The 21,534-nt window shown below is 37.9% G+C and overlaps 1 protein-coding gene across 10 annotated transcripts in view; it reads right to left on the bottom strand.

Annotated features, from left to right (window-relative positions):
* ST18 (ST18 C2H2C-type zinc finger transcription factor) overlaps positions 1 to 21,534 on the bottom strand; it is a 119,975-nt gene that overhangs the window by 31,310 nt on the left and 67,131 nt on the right. For 9 of the 10 annotated variants that reach the window (XR_012157219.1, XM_073331199.1, XM_073331197.1 and 6 more), the window contains 6 exons: positions 18,529 to 19,323; positions 16,194 to 16,328; positions 14,400 to 14,490; positions 12,784 to 12,888; positions 11,131 to 11,345; positions 7,429 to 7,640 (listed from right to left, as the gene is read on the bottom strand). Coding sequence is in view for 9 of the 10 variants with exons in the window: in XM_073331199.1 (XP_073187300.1) it covers positions 7,429 to 7,640; positions 11,131 to 11,345; positions 12,784 to 12,888; positions 14,400 to 14,490; positions 16,194 to 16,328; positions 18,529 to 19,323 (1,553 nt within the window). In the remaining variant the exon portion in view is untranslated. The remainder of the gene's footprint in view (positions 1 to 7,428; positions 7,641 to 11,130; positions 11,346 to 12,783; positions 12,889 to 14,399; positions 14,491 to 16,193; positions 16,329 to 18,528; positions 19,324 to 21,534) is intronic. The other variant, XM_073331193.1, reaches the window with a different exon arrangement.

Below are 21,534 nucleotides of genomic sequence, written 5' to 3'. Positions count from 1 at the left end.
TGGGGCACAGGCACCCTCCAGGCCAGGTAGCCATGTACTAAACCTTCAGTGGCACCATTTTCAAAGATAAAATGAAATCGCAATGCCCATTTAACCATAGAGTGACTTCCACATTGTGATCCACTTCAAATCATGGTACCAGCAGCAGTAATGTCATTTTACTGAAGGAGGCCAAATAGCTGGTAAGATAATTAGCAGCTTCCTGTTCTTTATAAGCCTTTAAAGACCATCCAAAAATTCAGTGTTAGTGTTGCCCATCCATACTTTTTTCAGCAAAGGAAAGCAGTTTCTTCAAGCGAATTTGTTGGCAGGCTGCGAATGCAGATGGTAGCCAGTGATCCAGGCCTACATTTTCAAAAGTCATGGGCGATTTGGGGTGGGTCAATTTTTGGGTGCCCAGCTTGAGACACCTTAAAGGGAACCAATCTTCAGAACTTTTGAAAATCAGGCTTTTGTAAGGTGCGTCAAGTTGGGCACCTGAGACCAAAACATACGAAGTCACTAGGCATCGCTGGAAATGAAGAACTTAATAATCAACTCTTGCTATGGGGGCCTCACTTCATTGATCAGCCAAAAGCCTAAGAGAGAAGCACTAGCTTAGTTCCAAGGACTACTAGGCTAGCTGTTTGTGCACAATTTAGAAACTCAAAGGCACCTCTTGCATTTGTTTCTCTTGCAGGACAAAGTTCAAATTTTCAATCACTCAGCTTAAAGAGAGCTATGCATTATTATATTTATAGGAAGTAAATACACTTCTAATATGTTCATACTAAGATGCTTTGGTTATATCTTTCTGCCCCTTTTTAGTAAATAGTTTAATCTCCTGTGATAGTTTTAAGCCCTGAATTTGACAGTACAGCTTATCCTGGATAATAACTTAGTAACCACAACATCTTATGCCATCTGTATAATATCAAATACATTTTTATACCAGCATTAATAAACCTTAGTTACAAAAATCCAAGATATTAACTATATCACTGCCAAGTACATTCTCCAGGATCTGACAATATAGCTTTGCCATGATTGCCCAGCGTTTTTTGGCTTCACAGTTGATATGTAACTATAGCAATGAAACAGAGCTACAGTAATCAAGTTTAATGACCAATGTAAAGTAAAATGCTAAATATTGTAGTTGGTGACATTTTTCATAATAAAAAAACTTGAGTTAAGTCTGCACAACCAACATTCACATAAAATTCCAGACCTCTGTGACAGATGGCTTAGGAGGAGAAGCCATGTGACTGGGCTGCAGTACTTTTATAGAGCAAAAAACCATAAATAGTGCAGATTCTCTGTCACTGACAAAATATCAACTACTCTGAAGGCGACAACAACAAAAAATTGAACAAAAAGAGTCATAGTCCTCCCAAATTAAATTGCAGATTGCAAAATGTCAGGAAATATATATCATCACTGGAAATAGGGCATCATTCGCTGCACCAATGAGGTTTGATTGATGGGGAGAACATTTACTGATGTGGCTAGTAAGAGATTTTCCAGTGCTTTTCCAAAATTCACACAGAAGTTGGGTTGTGCAACACGCACCAAATTCCAACCAGAAGAAGCATGGATTATATGCTTTTGTGAAGCAGTGTACAGATGGGGTTTAAGCGAGCTCACAGATGCACAAACAATTAAATATAGTAATGGAAAAATATTCCCTTTTGCTCATAGTCGGATGGATCACAAATTTACAGCATGGCTTTTTATTCTGAACATTCTGCTGCATTCATTGCAAACTCCAAATGGTGAGGAAAAAAAGATGGTCACAGCGACTGTTCCAATTTTCTTTTCTATTCTCATCCTACCTTCCTCTGAATATCTCTCTTTTACTTATTTTCCCAGTATTATTTTAAAGGGGAATTAACAAGACAAAAATGCCAGAAGTTTTTGTTAGACTACAGCTATGAAATAAAAATAGAAGGAACATATATTTGACTTGTAATATTTGGTTCCCCTTCTAAGAGCAGTTTTGACTTCAGTAAAGACCCAATTTAGGGCCTATTGAAATTAATGAGGGCCAGAGCAGGCCTGTTTGGTTTCACACCATGACACCTTTCAGATAAGTCAACCATAGCAATGTAAAATGTACAAGTTCTTAGCTTAAAAACTGAAGTATATAAACTACAGAAGTATAAAATATGACTGGCCAATGAAGGCTCATGTGCCTGATTCTTCCCTATATTAAATCAGTAAAGGGCCTGAGTCTGATCTCATTTATGCTGATGTAAACCAGGAAAAAATTCTATGAAGACAATAACCAGTGCAAAAGCAATGTGAGAACAGAACCATGCGAATGGCATTCAAGCTACTCCTGATTTACTCCAATGTCAATGAGAGTGTAATCACCCACACAGGTCTGAAAAGTAGCTGGAAAAAGGAGTTTAGAATGAAAAATGAGAGAAAAATGACTAAAACATATTTCCCTTCTAGGACCTGTACAGTGAAACAGATACAGCAGAAGTGCCACGCTAATATAAATACCACAAAAATTGTACACAAAAATTACTAGCCACTTCACAGCAAAGATTTAATAGCTCAAATTAATAGCTGAGCTTTGTCATGAGGTCTCACAATATGACTTCTTTATTTTATAAAATATACTACAGAACATTTCCTAGTACACTAAGAAGTATTGACATTAACTATTAAAACTGAACTACATTAATCTACTAAATGAACAAGGTATGGCCCACGTGTAATGGATTTATCCTTTGCTTTTGTGTTTGTTGGCTCATTTGGTAACTCAGAATATTTAATATTCTGCAATGTCTCTGAAGTAACAATTCCAAGTTAAACCTTTACCCTACAGTTTGTTCAGCGTGGTGAATCATTGTGTCCACATGATTCTCATTGCAGAACTGGTGTCTTAGGGAGATTCTACTGTAACATGTAGGGCTTTCTATCTGTTCTTTGATTGTCCAGAGAAAGAAAAACACCTGCTATTTTGTGTTCCCACTGTGCAATAGATGCACTTGAAAAGCTCAGTCTGGTTATTACTATTCTAAAATAGTCTTCATTTTCAATATAAGAAATATCTCTGGAATCAGTAATATCTATATAACCCCAATGAATTCTTTAAGTGCGCACACTATATTACTCTTTGAATGGACGTGAGTCCTAATATGCCTCCATTCAAGGCATTATGCTGGGGGGAAAGGGTTGCTAACAATTATTTAAAAAAAATAAGCACTTGGGTCCTGATTCTGCAAAGACTTACACCCATGCTTAACTTTAAGCATGCAAGTTCTTCCATAGAAGTATTCTGGAATACTCAGATGCTGAAAGTTAAGCATGGGTGTAAGTGTTTGCAAGATCAGGATCTTATGCTACCCTTGACACAGTTTGACACACACACAAAAAGACACAGTCCCTGCCCCGAGCAACTTGCAAACTAAAGAAAGAAAGAGAAGAACACCGCAATGATACAATATCTGCAGTACTGTAATAATGCAACAGCTAGAGCTATTCAGTGTGTTGTTTTTTTCCTTCAGAAGGTCATGCTAGCCATTGGTCTTATTCTGCAAGCAGATTGTTCTGTATTTAGATTTTAAGATGTTTGGGGTAGGGGCCTGTCTGGTAAGCATGCCGCCAAACAACTCCATTACCTCCATAACTGATGCAGTCATCATCATCATCATCATCATCAAGATCCAAGAATAGCCAGATGATATAGTTTGTGTTTTCGGGTTTTGTTAAAAAACAACAACGGTATTGGAACTTCAAACATTTCAAGCAAGTGTCATTCTTTGTTTTCTTTCAAGGCACTGTGTGCATATGCCATTTTGTCTAAACAGGTGGGAAAAACACCAAAACATTCAACAGAATGCTTGGCAAGCAGCAGTGATGAGGATAAAGATAGACTATACTGCATGCTTCTACCTCTGTGAGTGGCAACAGCGGTGACGGTGGTAAAACACAGAACATTTCTGACAGGATCTGCTCCATGCACTTGCATTGTGCTAGAGAATATGGGCCTGACCCAGCTTCCAGTGACCCAACTTCTGTTTGCTTCAGTGGGAGTTGGATTGGGCCCTATGTGCAGACAATTATGCTGCGAGACTGTGATGCAGTGCCTGATTCTTTCAATTGGGTTGTGGCCCGTATCTGTATCATTTCTATATTTCAGGGGCCCAGTACAGCACAATCCCAGGTGGTTGTATCTAGAAACCAGCTCCAGTCAGGAGGATATCACAGTAACAGTACCTATTTTTTTAAAAAAACAAACATTTTAAAGGTTTCCAGGATGGCCACTATATTTTGTATGCAATTGGTTGCAAATTAATTGAGGGAACTTGGAATCCAAATTAATTTGGACTGAAAGTAAACCCAGTCCATCTTGAGATATTTTGTATAGTTATATATGGTCGATCCACACTGTACATCAGTTGTCACTGTACCACTTTTCTGGCCAAGAGCACTGCTAAAAGTTTAATGTGATTTTTTTTCCCATTCCTTTATTTAGCTCAGGCTACTCACCTTCCTTTCCCCCTGAAACTTAGAAATGCAGGGAGTTTTTCCAACATAGCTGAAGATATTCCAGATTCACCAAAAAATTGAAACTTGCTATTTTTTTAAAAACAAATGTAATTTTCCCACTTAAGTATTGGATAGTTTTCAGTGAAAAATGACCCATTTTCAAGGGAAAATGCTTACTAAGAAATGAACCAAGTTTTAGAAACCAAGTCGCAAAGTTTGGCTGACAGGAAATAACCAGAAACAGCACTGGAAAATTACTTTTGTAAAAATAAACTGTTCAGGTATATTTACAGATATGCACTTTCAGCTACTCTTTGAGAAGAAATCCTGCCGCTGCCTCTGCAGACACAGAGTAACCTGAATGCAACAGAATCAGTGCAGCTCCATCCACCCATATCACTCACATCAGCATGGTAACCCATTGTGCAATGGTGGGACAATACCAGAAGGCCAGGCAGGAGGTAAACACCCTTGCAAGTCATGGAGCTTTGATCTGCAGTGGCGCTGTCTGCACTGTTTTATTTATTATTTTTTGGCAAAGGGACAGGGTGAAGGAGCAGGGCCCAGGGATCTGGAACTACACAGTCCCAAATTAAGCGCCGCCCACAAAAATTTTCAGGTGTGGCACTTATGTGTATTGCTGAGAAGAAATAAAGGAAATAATTAACAGTTGTGTCAAATGAATCTATTGCTGTTATTGCATTATTTGTGCACAAATGCAATATACAGTAGATAGAATCCTTAGGCTCTTTTAGATAATTTGAAAAATATGTAAGATGTGCAAATAGTTAAATGTTCCCATAGCAAATGTCTGTCACAAAAATTCAGGAACATTTAAAAATAGTTCTAGGTATTTTTTAAAAATCACTTGAGTTGCAGCATATTAAAATAAAGATTGTTCCCCTTATTGGAGATACAGTTTCCTAGAGAATCTATTTCCATATTTTCTTCTAAGAGCTCAATTTGCTAAAAGTAATAAATCGCTAAAAACATATTAAAAAGGGCTTTGTGTGGTTTTGGCCACTGGCTCAGTTTGCAGCTTACTTGCCTCTGTTCTGGCAAGAAGCTAATTCTGATTCTTCTATCACATGTTTTGTAGCACTGGGCTGTCACTGTGTCCTATTGAAAGTCTGGCAAAAGTGGAGGCAGGCAGATGACAAGGTATGCAGATGATTTTCTTTTAGGCTGCTAGTCCTGGGGCTGAGAAAGGAATAAACTGTGTGCCCAAAGTGTCTCTGAGTGTTGTACTATTATGCTCAATTCCACTCAAACCTACCATGATTTGGCAAACATGAAGCAGGTGTAGAATAGAAAATCTTTGGGTTTTGCATGGTCCCTTTATTGCTCTTTGCTGGCAAGAAAGGTCTGTTACTGAGTTCAGCCAAAGGCTGGGGCAGCAATTTAATTCAACCATTGGCATCAACCTCCCTCTCAACACGACAGGAAACCTCTACTGAAGTCTGGCGTAAGAAGCTCTCTTTGGCTAACGTCAGAAATGGATCTGTCAACTAGGAAAGAATCCACTAACAGACTCTGGGCTCCTGGTAAATATTTCTCTGGGCTGACTGACGCCTAGCTTTCTGGGTATGAAGATGGCCCCACATTAGAATGTCTGCCTAGTGGAGTCCCCCAACATCAATTTCAATACCCTGGTTGTGACAAATGGAAATCAGACTCAGCAAAATAGGAGATTCCACTTTGCAAGAGCGCAGAGCTCACAACACCTAAAGAGGTATTACACCAGCTGCTGGAAAGAAGGGATTTCACACAAAGAATACCAGTTCGCCTATGTGATTATGGAAAGCAGGAGGTCTAATGAACATTGGAGGCCAACAGATGGGGAAACTCCTTCCAGCCAGATCAAGCCTGGTGCCTCAATAGGAAAGTGATGGACATGATAGATAGATAGATAGATAGATAGATAGATAGATAGATAGATAGATAGATAGATAGATAGATAGATAGATCCTGAAGGCCCACACCAAGTATAAATATCATATTTTATGTATTATTTTAGTACGTCTTGTCTTACACCAACAGTTTCCTGGATATGTATTTATACAATTTCCAGCACAATGTAGCTGCAATGCAAATAATAAACAAAAATGCTTCTCCCATTTTCTCTCATTTTTCTTCTCCTACTCCCACGAAGGAGGTCACATAAATGTATCTTGACTAGTTGCACCGACAATGTGGTTCTATGTAATGTTACATAAAATAAGGCTACTAAATCATAATGATGACTCTTGTGAATCACAAAGAACAGTAAGGCATCTCACACGAAACTGAAAACATGACTACGCTGAAACCCACACAAGGAGCTACTCTTATTAGGTGGCCTTCAGTCTTAAAGAGACTTGCCCGAAGTATCTCCAAACACAAAGGGTTTGGCTTTCTTCTCACTTACACCAGTAAAAATCAGAATTAACTCCATTGAAATCAGTTACTCTATAACTGCTGTAAGAAAGATCATAATCAGACCTAATGAATATGCTGCTGCTACACCTTTCTTATAAAACCTCTGTTAATCAGCTGATTTTTATCAATCATTTGAGTGGTTGATTACCACAGGTTTTAGAATAAGGAAAAATCGTTCATTAACAGACCCAGCTCCATTACCTACCAAAAAATTATTTGATTTGGAGTTTCCTCCCCTGCCCCACCCTTCCATTTACTTTGGGTCCAGTTATGAAGATCATCACAACCTAATTCCTGCAATTTTTTTTCCCAGAAGCAGTCAGTATGTTACTGTTTAATCTGTTAGCCTCTAAGGTGCCACAGGGACTCCTTGTTGGTTTTGCTGATACAGACTAACACGGCTACCACTCTGAAACCTATTTGGTCTCTGTCTCCTTTTTGAGAGTTAATGCAGTCACTACCATGAAAGACAGTTTATGCACACATGTCAGTAGCTAGCACACCCTCCAGGTTCTTGGACTACCCTACCTTGGCAGCCAGACTCTGCGGTTTGCTGGAGAGGATCTCTGCTGCTTCCCTGCAGCGGGTGGAAAGGTTCAGGATAGCAGCAGCTGCTGCTATGTGGGTGTCTTCACTACATTGACCGTAGCTATAAGAGTTGGCATGACAAGGGCTCTGTGTGTGGGCACTAGCACTCGGCAGTCGATTAGAAAATTTCACTGGATGTGAAAAATGCTTTGCTGTTGAAGAGAGATTTGATTAGCAATTGCATATATGTGGTTTTCCCCATTAAGCAGATTCATTTTTCAGGTTAATTTTCATATGTTACGTTATGTGAAGAATAAATTAAAAAAACCGTCCGTTTTCCCCATTAAGCAGATTCATTTTTCAGGTTATATTTTCATACGTTACGTTATGTGAAGAATAAATTAAAAAAAAGTCCATTTTCTGTTGGTTACTCGGGTTTGCTGTAAAAATACAAGCTCAGGGATCAAATTATTTCATTTTTTGTCACAAGAATACCTTTAGTATTTACATTTTTACCATAAAAATTTGAAGAGATAAACTCTGTGGTTCTTACTCAGGTTTTACTCACTCCTGAACAAAGACTGAGCAAAAATGTTCAAACATATTGGGAAAAATAATCAAATTCATAAGGGATTTTCATTCTTTAGAGCGCCATTGTGTCAAAATAAGATGGATGTGTGAAGACTTAGGTAAAACGACATTAAGGCTATAGCCTGCTTGCCTTACTTCTCTGAGCAGCCCCATTATTCAAATGGGATTACTTGGGTGAGTAAGGTGAACAAGATTTGCCCCTTGGACATGCTGGGGAAGTGGAATACAAACATTACACCTTGGGAACATGTGCAGTATCATGTTCATGAAAATCCCAATATTTAAATATTAGACTTAAAAAATACAACCAAAGAACATTCAGAGTTAAGGTGGTACTTAACTCATCTTGTTGTGCCTCTTCCAGCTGGGATCTTCTGGAATATTATGTAGGTACCAGACACAACAAGGTCAGTTAAGAATGAAGAGATTGCCTTACAGGTGAATAGAAAAGCTATTTCACATGTCAAAAATGGAATACATGGTTCTATGTTTCTCCCCTATCACTAACATAGACTTTAAAGCAGGTGACTTCTTTGCTCTGTGTTATATCATTGACTGTGATAGAACCATGAATTCAGGTCTTCACAAACAATAACAATCCATCCTTTCATCTGTAGCTCTTAAAGTGCTTTACAAAGGTATGTAAAAGACGAAACAATTTTCAGCTGTATTTTAAACAAATTATTAATCCATATCTAGAACCTAAGCAAAAAAGAAGAAATAAGCAAAATCATAATTCTTTATCAGCATCATGAACACAAGAACATTGCTGCACATAACCATGTGTTTGTTATGTAGCTGTGGATTGAACTACAGAAGTTGGGATCCAGCTATCAATCCCCCAAATTAAATTCCCTTTGGATCTAGGATTTTGGCCCATTATAGATTTGATGGCTACATAAAAAGTTTAGGTCAAGATCCAAACTTCCCTAAAATTTGGGATGCTTTGATTAGAAGTTACAGGTCAGACCCAAAAGTCATATCATCCCCCAACAATATTTCTTTTGTACACTGATTACAATTGAGCTCCTTGCTTGAATGTTTCTAAATATCGGATCCATCTAGTGAGAATTGAGACTGACAGCCCAATTCTGCTTTCCCTTATACCCGTGCAAATTACTGTAAAGCTGGAGTGTCTGGAAAATCAGGCTATAAGTCTATGCTTTTTATCAGTTAGTTCAACTGATCTGAGTCACCAAACCTACTTAAATTAGAGTTTGATTTAAGGTGCTTCTTCCATTACCCACTTCAAAGATAACACCAATAAAGCCATGCTACTAAATGAACATGTGCCATGTGTCAGCAGGTCAAATTCATATGTGCAAAATCCAAAGAGTACTAATAATGAAATTCTAGATTCTTATTTGCTTAGGCTGCTGAACAAAACTCTACACAATTGCTTTATTATTCCAACCCTTCATTCATCCCCATGTCTACTATATTCATGCACTCTTACACTTTTGTCTTTGCATTGTAGTAAAAGTTGTGTATTGTGCAATCTTCGCAAGCATAATGTTAGAAAATTCAATTAGTTATATGATGTTTTTTTGAAATTGTATTTGCAAACATTTCAAATATAAGCACTTTGAATGCAACTGTTAAATAGACTTGTGCATGTGTAAACAAATAACTAAAGGAGTATGTCCACTGCTATGCAAAAAATTAGAAATTGCTCATGCAAGTGTCCAATAACACACACATCTGTTTGTGTTTGAGCATGCCTATTTTACAGGCCCAACTTAGGTTTCTACATTTGTAAATGTGGCCTTCAGATATTCCAATATAAATAGGCTTGGCAGGATTAGATTTTTATCAGTCAATGTCAGTGAACATCGGTTTCAGCATACAGACACAAAATGATGAAAAAAATATTTCCATTGATAATAATTGAAATTTACAGATAGGCAAAGTAAGAAAAATGGTCATTGAGAACTTATTAGAATTTTGATTTAAGGGCATTTACTTTGTATATTTTGGCATGTGGTGTTGACAGATTGTTTTTTAACAGTTGTAAAGCTTGAACTTTTTGAATCTCAACATCTACTGTCACTAAACAATTTTTGCCTGACCTCCCCTATTGTCTGATTCCCACATAATTTCCTGCCACTGTGAAAATGTATATCAATAAAAATTGAAACAAATGCTTTAAACCAAATATCAATATTGTCTGTCAACATAAAACATAAAAATCAAATTGTGCCATGCCTAAATATATAGATATAGATAAGCTATTAATAAATTGAGAGCTAAAAACAGGGTCTTCTTTATTATTATTTTTTAATTGGTGCTTTTCTGTTCACCTTAACTATGACTGTCCTTTCTTTTTTCAGATTATGTGGGCTGGGTAACATTAGGTTATTTTTTTCCATCTTCACTTTCTTTGGTTATATTTTAATGATAGTAAACAAAACAAAAATTAAGAAATACTTTCATGGCCATTGTTTTGGATCCACATTCCTTTGAACCCAGCTATGACACGAAAGAAACCCCCTTAAGATTCTTCCATTGCCCTCACAGCAATGGCATCTTTTGCCAAGATTTTGTGCACGCATTGAAATAGCTGTAACTACAGTGGTGTTATTAAGGGTTGACGCAACAGAGTAAAAACTTACTTCAGTTATCTGTGCAGATCCTACAATGAAGAGGATCTACACATGTAATTACTCATAACAGTGTGCTAGATTGTGATACCTTATTCACATTGAGTAGTAGCATATTGCACAAATAGTCCCTTTGGGACAAATCCTCAGCTGCTGCAAATTGGCGTAGCTTTATGGATGTCAATGGAACTATGCCAATTTATGACAGTTCACAATCTCATCTCTAACTTAAATGGGACTACTCAAGGTAGAATGGTACCACATGAATATGGGTATCACAATCTTGTCCAATAGGAAAGTGACAATAAATCAAATATTTTCTTTTTTACCATGGAATTGCTTTTAAAAGAATAATTAACAAATAAGATGTTGTAGTCACTCCAGCAGATTTTCAGGTATACTGATCACAACGTGTTAAACACATTTGCTAGTGTGCATTATTTCCGGAAACAAGAAAACTCTCCGATAAATGATATTTTTCTTTCAAGAAGGATGGGAGTTTCAAGCTTACATTCAAGGAACGGTGGGGTTTTTTGGCCTTGCACTGCTGGTGCCGTTGTGCGTTTGCCAAAGACTTGTGCATCAAAGCTGGCATAGTCAAATGGTACTTTCCCAAACTTCTCTTGCTCTTTAGTCAGGGTGGCTCTGGGAGAGGTGGCTGGCTGTGCAGTTCGGTAATTGTACTGAGACAGCTCGAGCTGCTTTGCTAAGTTTGTCCTGCAGAGACTGCCACAAGGAGAGTGAGAAAAACAGAAAGGACAAACAATAAGAACATCTTTTTCAGCACCTTGCATTGAAAGATAGGCTATAGTGGGATGGCACCTGCCAAAATGGATATAAGTAAAGACCATAAGCATTGCCTTTATAGAAGCCTATTTTTAGGGTTTACACGTCAGCTATGAAAATATATTTTGTAGCTAAATAGTGGTCTAGCAATCCTGTAACTTACTAACAGAATTACTGTTCTGTTTATAGATCACTACCATAGGATGGTGTTTCCTTTTTTTAAAAAAGAACGAGATCACATGAATCAGCAGGGGCTTGTAGAGCTGTGGATCACTATCATTCTAGTGGTGGGCCTTCTGGGCAAATAAATATGAGAGAGCATGGTCCAAAATAATTGCTTCTGCTATTTGTGAGGAAAGAATAATTAACAATGTGTTATTCCATTTAGCTACTGGGCAGTAACTACTTGTCTTCAATAATTTCCTAAGGACTTTTCATACGTAGAGTTAAGGCACGTGCAGTTGGCAGACACATTGACACAATATTCTGTAATGGCTCAGAAGGAGCCATTATAGCCAATCATGTCAATAATCCACAAATTAAAGTGCCCCCAAATAGGCCTGAATATAATAGGCCATGATGGTGCTGATGCCAATGATGTGGAAATTATGCAAGTTTACAGGATCAATAGGACTCTCAGACCAAATACAAGCTCAATGAGAGATTTTTTTGGTTAGGATTTTTTAAAGCACTTTTTTGCTACTTTGGTATAAAACATAAATTAAACTGAGTAACTGCATTACAGTAAAGTAACTGGATGGGTCAATCAGAAATCTGTTATATCAGAGAAACAGAGCAATGAGAGTGCTCAGCCCACTTAATACTACTACACTTACAATAGTTAGATGCTGCTGTGATTGCCAAGGGTTTCCTTTGCAAAGGATCTCAATATAAATCAGCATGGAATCCTATGCTGCAAAAACTAGGATGAATTCACTAAGCAACAAGATCTTTAATCAATCCTCAGGAGCCAAAGCATTGCAGCAGAGGGACAATTTGGGAACATTTCTTAAAAAGTAACTCCAGTCTAATCAAAATAGCAGGCTGGTTAACATTAGGAAGGCGCTCCAGAACCACCACTGAAATAATATTGTCTTGAAATAATAGTTTTTAGATTTTTTTACTCATCTTTCAAGGACATGCATGTAGTCATTTAATGTTAGCTGAACACACAGGGACCTTTGTGCTGAGTGTCCTTTGGTTATCACAAGTCATAATCAGTTTCGCTACCCACATTTTTGTATCGGGTCAGCCTGCTACAGTGAACTAGTAGCAGTAGCTCAGAGTTAAAAGCTGTAAGGAATGAAATCCCTTACAAAATAAAGCACAGCATTTGGACAGAAATACCTGTGTGAGACATGTCATGTGAGACTCCTACCTGTGAACCTGAGCGTGGCACTGTCCAGTTTTAGGAGAATCATGCTGATTTTTTTCCTGGGACATTGCCAATTTTTCAGCTGCAGCAATTGGACAGCCAGAAAGACTGTTTAAAAAAAGAGTGGCATGATTTGAGTTACCAGAATATGAACTTATCTTTTAGTCCTAAAGGACCTCAAAGGATTTCATAAATTACAGATGGCTTCTCCCACCACTGAGTTGTAGCCACCGCTGGGATGAAATGTGGCAGCTGTTTAACAATGCACAGAAAAAAAAAATACACACCAATTTAAGCCAAAAAGCGAAGAACACTAGAGGGGTTCTCAAGGCTGATGCAGGCCTTTCATGCCACTGTTATCTCAGAGTGTCACTGCATGAAGGAAGGCCATGAGTGGAGCAGCTGCATTGGGTGGCTTCCTCGTTGGCGCTAAACAAGCCTGTACTGAGTGTGTGGAGTCTGAAGCATGTCAAAGAATCTGTGACTACCAGGGTCCAATGGGCCCACCTATCACCCTCGCCCCCCACACACAGTAGAAGTAGCAGCTGCTATTTCAGATCCAAATTTGGCTGTTTGGATCCAGATTTGGGGTCCATCCCATTATGCAGAGATGGGTCAGATGTGAAACTTGCATGCTTCTTGGGTGAAACGTTTGGAAGTTGAAACAGGCTGAAAGTTTGGACTCTTCAGATCAGAGGTTCTGGGCCAGGCAAATCTCTATTTAATTTTTAAAAAAATTAAGTCTATTTTGCCCTCAATGTCAGGTGAACTATTGAATAAAACCTATTACAGATTGATAGGAAAGTAGACTTTGGCGGAAATTTTTTTGAAAAAAATCTGGTGTATGATTGTGAAATAGGTACGCATCCTGTCTCTAGTTATGTTTTCTCTTTGCTGCTGATTTCCAGTTTGCCTCAATTCCTATCCATTGATAATTAGCAGTACTGATTTATAATATAGTTGGTTGCAAAAGGGCTGTAAATGTGACAGGGGTTTTCAAACAAGAAAATGACTAGAAACATTTCCTTTACTGTACCCTGTCCCCGACTCCATCCCCTTATTGTTTGTTTATCCACCTGTCACATCTTGTCATAATCTCTCAACTGTCTTTGTTTTACTTTTATGTCCCATGACTAGCACAATCAGGCCCTGATCCATGATTTGGGCTTCTCCATGCAACTGCAATATAACAGTAAAAATACCAAGAGTTCACTATGTATGCATATGGATGCACTGTGTATGCATTCACATAGTAGGACAATGGGGCTCTGATTTTGGCTGGGGTGCACATCTATTTATTTAATAATATTTCATTTACATGATTAACTTTCACTTATATTTTGTTTCATTACTGTAGTTTGAAATCTCATCTCTGAATTCAGACTAGTGGATTCTGTCATACATGGTACTGGAGATAATATTTTTGATAATATACTGAAATTTAATATTTAACACAATTGTGTAGACTAATTGCTGATTATAAATAATGTTGACTATCTTTGTGGTCAATCAGTGTTTGCAGTACATTATATTGTTCATAATCCTGAATTCCAAATAGATGTGGCCATTTCCTCCCAGCTACATATTAATTTTAATGGATGCTAACTGATCTGGATTACCTTCTGTGTGTGTTGCGATTGCTGTTGACATGTCCTCTTCCAGTACATCCCGGAGTGGGGCACTTTAAAACATTTTCATGCATGGCAAGAACTAAACACAAAGAAAGAGTAAAGGGTAGCAACATACATATAGTAATCTCTTTCTCTCTCTCTTTCTCTCTAAGGAACATTTTCTTCTAGCAACATAAAAAATTCTCAAGTGTGATGCACAAAAACTTGTCTTCTGATTTTGTACCTTCTAGCTCAAATGAAACGTACACATTCAGAAAAGATGGTGCTGAGAGGCCTATGCTATACTTTCATGTTGTATCATCCAATGGCCCTTGCCTGGTTTAAATCAGTGGGTGGGCAAGCTTTAAATTACGTTGGCACTTTTCACTCCTTATGCTGGAGTAAGAAGATGATACATGAGTGCAAAATCCATCTGTCCTGGACACACCCCTTTTGGCTCTAGCTCCACTCACTTTAGTTTGCATCCCTTACTCTATCCTGCTCGGTATGTAAGTACAAATCCACCTTATACCAGTGGATCCTATCCCCAAGCTGTAGTTTGCACATTCACGGATCTCTGACAGCATTTGTGCCATTGGAACCATTGTAGTGACAATTGCATCAGTAATGAATAGGACCCATTGTATGTACATTTCTCTGCTCCCCAACCAAAGTAGCTGTTGTGGATCTGTTTTTATCAAACATGAAGTAAAATATAATTCTATAGCTTTGAACATCTCCCCTCATGCTGTCAGCTCTATGCTATCCTTTTAGGTGTACGCTGCCTCAAAAGATTGTCTGATTGTTAATCAACTGGGTTGTTCTGTTAGTAAGCAAATTTTGATTACAGATAATCATTTTGTACCCAGCAGAACAGTACTGAGCTGATTGGATAATTAACAAAGACTTGCGTTTTAAAAAAGTTAATGTTGTTGAGGCCTTCCAACCGCAGCAGCCTGGTTAGCTCAAGAGATGTTGCCATAAATACAGACTTAAAAAAAGAAAGCTACAATTAAGAACAGGACACTGGTAAAGTGCAAGTATCCCTTAATTTGTTGTTATGAATGGAGCTACCAAAAAAAAAAGAAGAGAAAAACAAAAAAAGAAAACCAGTCAGACTGACTAAGTTGTTCAAAGTAATAGTTTCACATTCCATTTTGGCTTATTATATATCATTTCACTGCATCATGTCAGAAGACAACATACCCAGCACAAACCAATGTAATCTGACTGACACAGCAAGAAATGAATGGAGAATTCAGGCTGGTCTGGCCACACATAAGTTAGCATGATACAGTCGTAGGAGAGAGGCATGCTATGAAGCCACTGCTGGATTCTCTCTCCTTGACTGGTGGAGGTGACCTACTTGGTATGAGTGGGAGAGGGACATACAAGTCACATAGCTGAATGTACACGTCTGAGCCTCCAGTTATTTGAAATGGGAAAACAGCACACTCAGTCAGGGCTATGTGCCAGCCCAGCTATAATGGCCAGTGTGTGTGTTGGTGTGTGGCTATGATCTTGTTCCTATCCAGCCCCTTCAGGGAGCTTCGTATTACTACGGGTGCTAGTTTTAACCAGGCCTTGAGCACTGCGAGTGTAAGAACTGGGATTGCGACTCTACTCTGCACAGGAGCACCAGAGTGGCAACAGCTCATCGAACCATCTCCTGCCTTGTGCATCTGTACAGATTTAGCTACAATCCAGCCCTGAGTGTTTACACTGAGTGTCCAGTATGAACTCACATGACTTAGAGACTTAGGCCTGTTTCAGTTGCTCTCTGTACCGTAGGATGATACTCACTTTCTAGTGGCACTCTGACTTTATGCGGACAGCCTGAGAGACTGCGGTGATGTGGGTACAGCCCAGTCACATGCCCTGTGCCATCACATCCTGGGATGGGACATTTGGTTTCTCTTTTTTCAGGCCTGGGTGAATCTGTAGAGAAATCAAATAAGGATTTTGTCTGGTTAGGGTTTCCTGCCTGCACTCAGCTGAGTGGTCTTAGAAGTGTGAAATAACTTTTCTATACTTCAGATGCAATTTCCTCCCATGGCTTTAACTTGGACTTAGAGTAACTACACAATCTAAGCATCTCTTTTGATTCTCACATTGTCTCTTTTAAATAATGATTTTCACCTCCCAGTGCCATTGTGTGCTAAAAATATGCGGTTTAGGGATTTTGATGTCACTTCTTCCATTCAGAGCCTCAAGAGGGACACAAGCCACATCCAGTAAGCCAGAAATCTGGCAACTGCAACCAACAGAAAGATCTAAAAAGGAATAAATATTGAAACAGAAAAAATCTTTTATACTGTTAATGCCAGGTTCCGGGAAACTGGGATCACCAAATAAAAGCTGAGGGAAGAAACAAACAAACAAAAAGCATTGCAACCAGGAGCAGTTCCTTAAATATCACAGATCTCTAGGTTGTTGGTTCTTTGTTAAGAAACTGAATACATGCCACTTTACATCTGAGAGGCTAGGCAGGCACCTCCCTCTAGTACACATGGCAGCACTGCTCTGCAGATCAGCCCACGATGAGAGTGCAAACATGGAATAACTGATACCCTTTCATAGGTCACTGTCTCAGCCCACCTTTATAACTGCCAATGTACAATGAGACAGAGGCTGGGCTCCTTAGTGCATTTTTCAACTTCCAATTGCAAGGTACTAGCAGTGTACAGGAAGCACCTATTAGAAAGTGTTTGTTTTGATTTTGAATGCAGAATCTAAAACTATGAGAAGGGAAGCAATTCTGATCCAGAAATTCTCTTGTGAGAGGAGACAGACAGCAAGGGACGTATAAATTGCTGAGGATGGTTTCAGATCAATCTGTGATTGACTGCCAACAACATGGAGTTGAGGGGAGATAAACAGTTGCAGTCAAAGACACGTTAAAGCCACCTAGTAGGATATTTTGCTAGGCTACAGTGTAGAACCAGAAGCAGCTGCGGGGTTAAACTTTCTGGCAAGCCTTTAGATAGGAAAAATATGGAGGAAAGAAAACAGAATGAACATCAACAGGGAACAACAGTGCCTGTTAGAATCAAAGCAAATGAAAAGTAAGAAGTCACTGTAGGAAATTGTTTCCAGCACTAAGAGAACAACGAGTGACCCTAAAACAAAAACAAAAAAATCATTTATTTTAATCCCCCATTAATCTGAAATCTAAGTGCACATTGTGTAAAAAAATTAAGTGGAAAGAGTAAGATCAGTATAAGGTAACAAGCTCATTTAACTGGCATAGGAGCCAAAAAAAAAAAAAAAGAAGAAGAAGAAGAAGAAGAAGCTCAGAAGGATGTGGAATTCCCAACACAATGTGACTATTCCTGGAGCAAGCGTGAGTATTCCACATGAGTAAAAGGATCAGAATCTGGTCTGAATTGATTATGGTCATCTGAGCAAATGAAGGTAAGAATAAGTATATGAAACTTAGGAAGGAGGTTGATTAGCATGTATGTACAGTGCTAAGGGCATTGTAATGTATAAGCCATATGTGACTTTCAACAGAAGAAGCAGGTAAATGCACATTCTAGTTAAGCAGTACAAGAGGGATTATACAGTGGTAACCCTTAAAAAATTGCCAGTTATCTTAGATTCTAAATGCCGTAGTAACTAAATAACTTACTTCAGCATTTGCAGTAAATATCGAGACGTACTCTCGGGAATACTAAATATATCAAAGTAATCATATTTGTTTACAAAAGGCAAAAATGGCAACTTTTACAGGGTGACTACTGCTTTACTTTGTATTTATAAAAGAGAGTTCCTGGGAAAGATTAAAGTGAGTTTAAAGTGATATCTTTTGATTTTCCATAATTATTCTCAATCCATGAATTCCATAACAAACATGCCCAGTTTGCCAATCAATACAAGATCTTTTTAATCTCCAGCATTACAAGCTTGACTTGGTATCTGAAAATGGAACTGTGTTCTCCCTTTCATAGATTATCACAAATCATCAGAAACAATAAAGATTTTGGAATTTAGATGGCAATTTTTCTGGTGGTGATCAGGCTGAAGAATATGGCTTGTTACAGAATCTTTACTTTTGATAGATCATCCAGTTCAAAATTGTTTACCAGCTGTAGAATTAAAGTTTGAGCCAATATGAGTAATCAAAAATATTTCTTACGTTTGTTATTATATATTTGTCTCCCACCAATGTCAATAACTTTGGTTTGTCTCCTTTCTCCAGCTAAATGCTCCAAAAGAAACCTGTCCAATTCTTTGTAGGTGCTGTGAAACACATGACCTTGCTCTGCCTGCAGAGCTATCGCTTGTTCTAGCAAACTCAAATTCCCTTTTGTTTTGTCCAGGTCAACTGACACATCTGTAGTTTCTGATAGGCACTCATCATCTTCCTCGCTTTCAGGGAATGGATTCTCAATTCTCTTGTCAAAAGGATCAACATGAGATTCCTGTGATTCTCTTAGCTCTGTTTCTGAGTCACAAACTGTTTCACAAGGATGAAATTCTGCTTCTTCAGTCTTAATTTCTGGAACTTCCAGAATGTCTTGTTGGTTACATCCTGCAATATATCTCTGAGTTACATGGGGCTTCATGCTAGTGTCTTCTGAGAAGTTTGAGGAACTGTCCCATTCATTGTCCAAAATTTCAGAGCTACTTTCATTGTCTTCAGATGAACAGTAATGTGGGTCGGAAACACAAATCTTTTCTTTTCCTTCCGATGAGTTAATCATGTAACATTCATCAACATCATCGCTTTCTGTTTTTAAGGACTGGATGCCACTGTCATTTAGGTTCTCAGACACCATTTGAACTGGTGCATCTTTTGCTAGTTTTCCCATGTTCATTAAAGATTTGACCACAAGGTCCTGGTAGCAGGTGTAGTTGTCCTTTGTTTGACTGGAGTTTTCTTGCCCACCTGCATGAGAGGTTTCATCAGGTAACTTTGTAGTATTTTCTTCTATAAGGAAAAAAAGCAAGAGAAAATGAATGCTTTCTATAGAGAAACTTAATCTTGATCTAACCTGGTTTCAATCTTAAATGGGAAGAGACTTATTTAACAATCACTGTTTATTTACCCAAGGATACTCTGAAAACCCTTAAGAAATAACAGCCCCTTTTACCAAGACAATATCTGAAATTACTGCTAGTATATAACCATCACAATCCCTTCTAAGATTAAATCTGTGTGGTGTAGCTGCAGAGCTCTTTGAAAATAGAATGTTTTTGCATTTTTCTTTGTTGAATATATAAAATTCCTTTCATCTATTTTCACTCTCCTCCATGTCTAACATGCCCAAATATTTCTCAAAATGGGTCCCCAATTACTTTTCAAATCACTTCAGATTGCATGAAAGACCTTGACTGAAAAGACTCTATAGTTTACAAAGGGCAAGCTCTTGGTCACCATTACAGTTGCCACATTAAATGATACATCAGGTCATGCACAAGCAAACAGAAATGGTTGAACAGACTCTTAAAGGACTGCTAAAGACACCATTGAAATACATCCTGTGTTAAACAACTTTCTTTGGACGAAAAGCAGCAGCCAGCAGGTAGTAAAGGCTGCGTGTAGGTAAGGGTGTCAATGTTGGAAGACAATATGCCTTTTGTATCTCATTTAATTTTTTATAAAAACATTTGCTCTAACAAGGACACTCAAAAATTCATCTCCATCATCTTTCTTTCTGGTAATTATCTCTCTAAAATCAACACTGGTTTGCCAGGATCAAGTAAATATTGCCATAGTAACTAAAAGCATTTTTGGACGAAGGGAAGAATTTAGTCACAACACTAGCCCCTTCAATAATGCTGATTATAGGGTGCATTCTTTTGTTGGGATCTATTCAACATAAACTGAAAAATTTAACATTTTACTTCCTAGAAAGGAGGATGGATAAATAAGCATATTGTATTTGATAAGATGGACCCATCCTCTCCTGAATCAGAGGAACTCCAGGTTTAAATAATAAATTAAACATAGTCTCAAATGCAAATGAAGTTTCTCTCAATAACACAGTGAGCTATTAAGAGAAAGTGTAAAGGGTTATGATAATTTTAAAGTATTATAAACGACAGAAAACAAATAAAAAGCATTTTCAGTGAATATGTCCAATTCATTGCACTATTCTCTCAATCCACTTAACTACCCACATGTGTACAATAATGATTTATAGACATTATACCTAATTATGCATATTTGGGCTGTGTTAGAGTGCCTAACAAAAGCTCTAGAAAGCAACAATTACCTCTGTTGCTTAGCTACATAGTTTAAAATATTCCTATTAAGTGCAGATTATTGTGGAGGGGAAAAGAGGGACAAAAATGCACATGTGCACCACAATGCATTTCACTTTGCTGCTGCCAAACTGTTAGCATTTTGGGTCATTTCCAGTTTACATAATTGTTTGGTTCAACTGTTTGTTATATGTTAAAAGAAAATATTTATTAATTCTTATTCTTCTTCAGAAAATTGGACTCATATGGGGAGAGGTGGCCTCATGCACTATGTGCAGATAGTTGTGTGTTTGGGGTATTTTTTTAAAATGTCTGCAATGCACAGTGCAACTTCTCAACCAGCTCATCTCTCACTATAGACTTTGAAGTAATCTGAATGAAAAAGTTTGCTATATTTTCAAAACATGGCAATTAGTAATGATGATTGTGATTCCTTGTAGTTCTGTAATGAACCTCTGACAAGTAAGTGTCTATGATTTAATAGCTAGTCTCTCTGCTCTGCTTGGAATTACACGTACTCCCATCACCAGGCCATTTAGATACAAATGGCTCTAATTTTTTTTATGAACAAGTATGCTTGGTGATGCTAACATGCCTTTCTTTAATTTACTGTGTAAAAGATTATACTAGTGATATTACCAACAACAAGATTAAAAAATCATGACTCAGGCCCCCCAAAAGCATGAGATTGGTTTAAAAATTATGAGATTTTAAAAATGTGGATTTGGGTTTTTTTAATTGCCTTCTGGTTTTTTAACGTTTGTGGTTCACAGGTTGAAGTTTTTCTCTGTAACCACAAGGGCTTGAAACTTACTTTAACAAATAAATTAATGCTGAGATTTCTTGAAATTGCATCACTCCAGGAGTTGGGACTTTTGGGCAAAAACCAAATATCATGAGATTCACAATAAAATCACGGGAGTTGGCAACAAGA

Source organism: Lepidochelys kempii, chromosome 2, assembly GCF_965140265.1.
Source record: "Lepidochelys kempii isolate rLepKem1 chromosome 2, rLepKem1.hap2, whole genome shotgun sequence".
NCBI lineage: Eukaryota > Metazoa > Chordata > Testudines > Cheloniidae > Lepidochelys > Lepidochelys kempii.
Note: the sequence above shows the minus strand (reverse complement) of the source record. Positions and strands in the feature narration are given on the sequence as shown.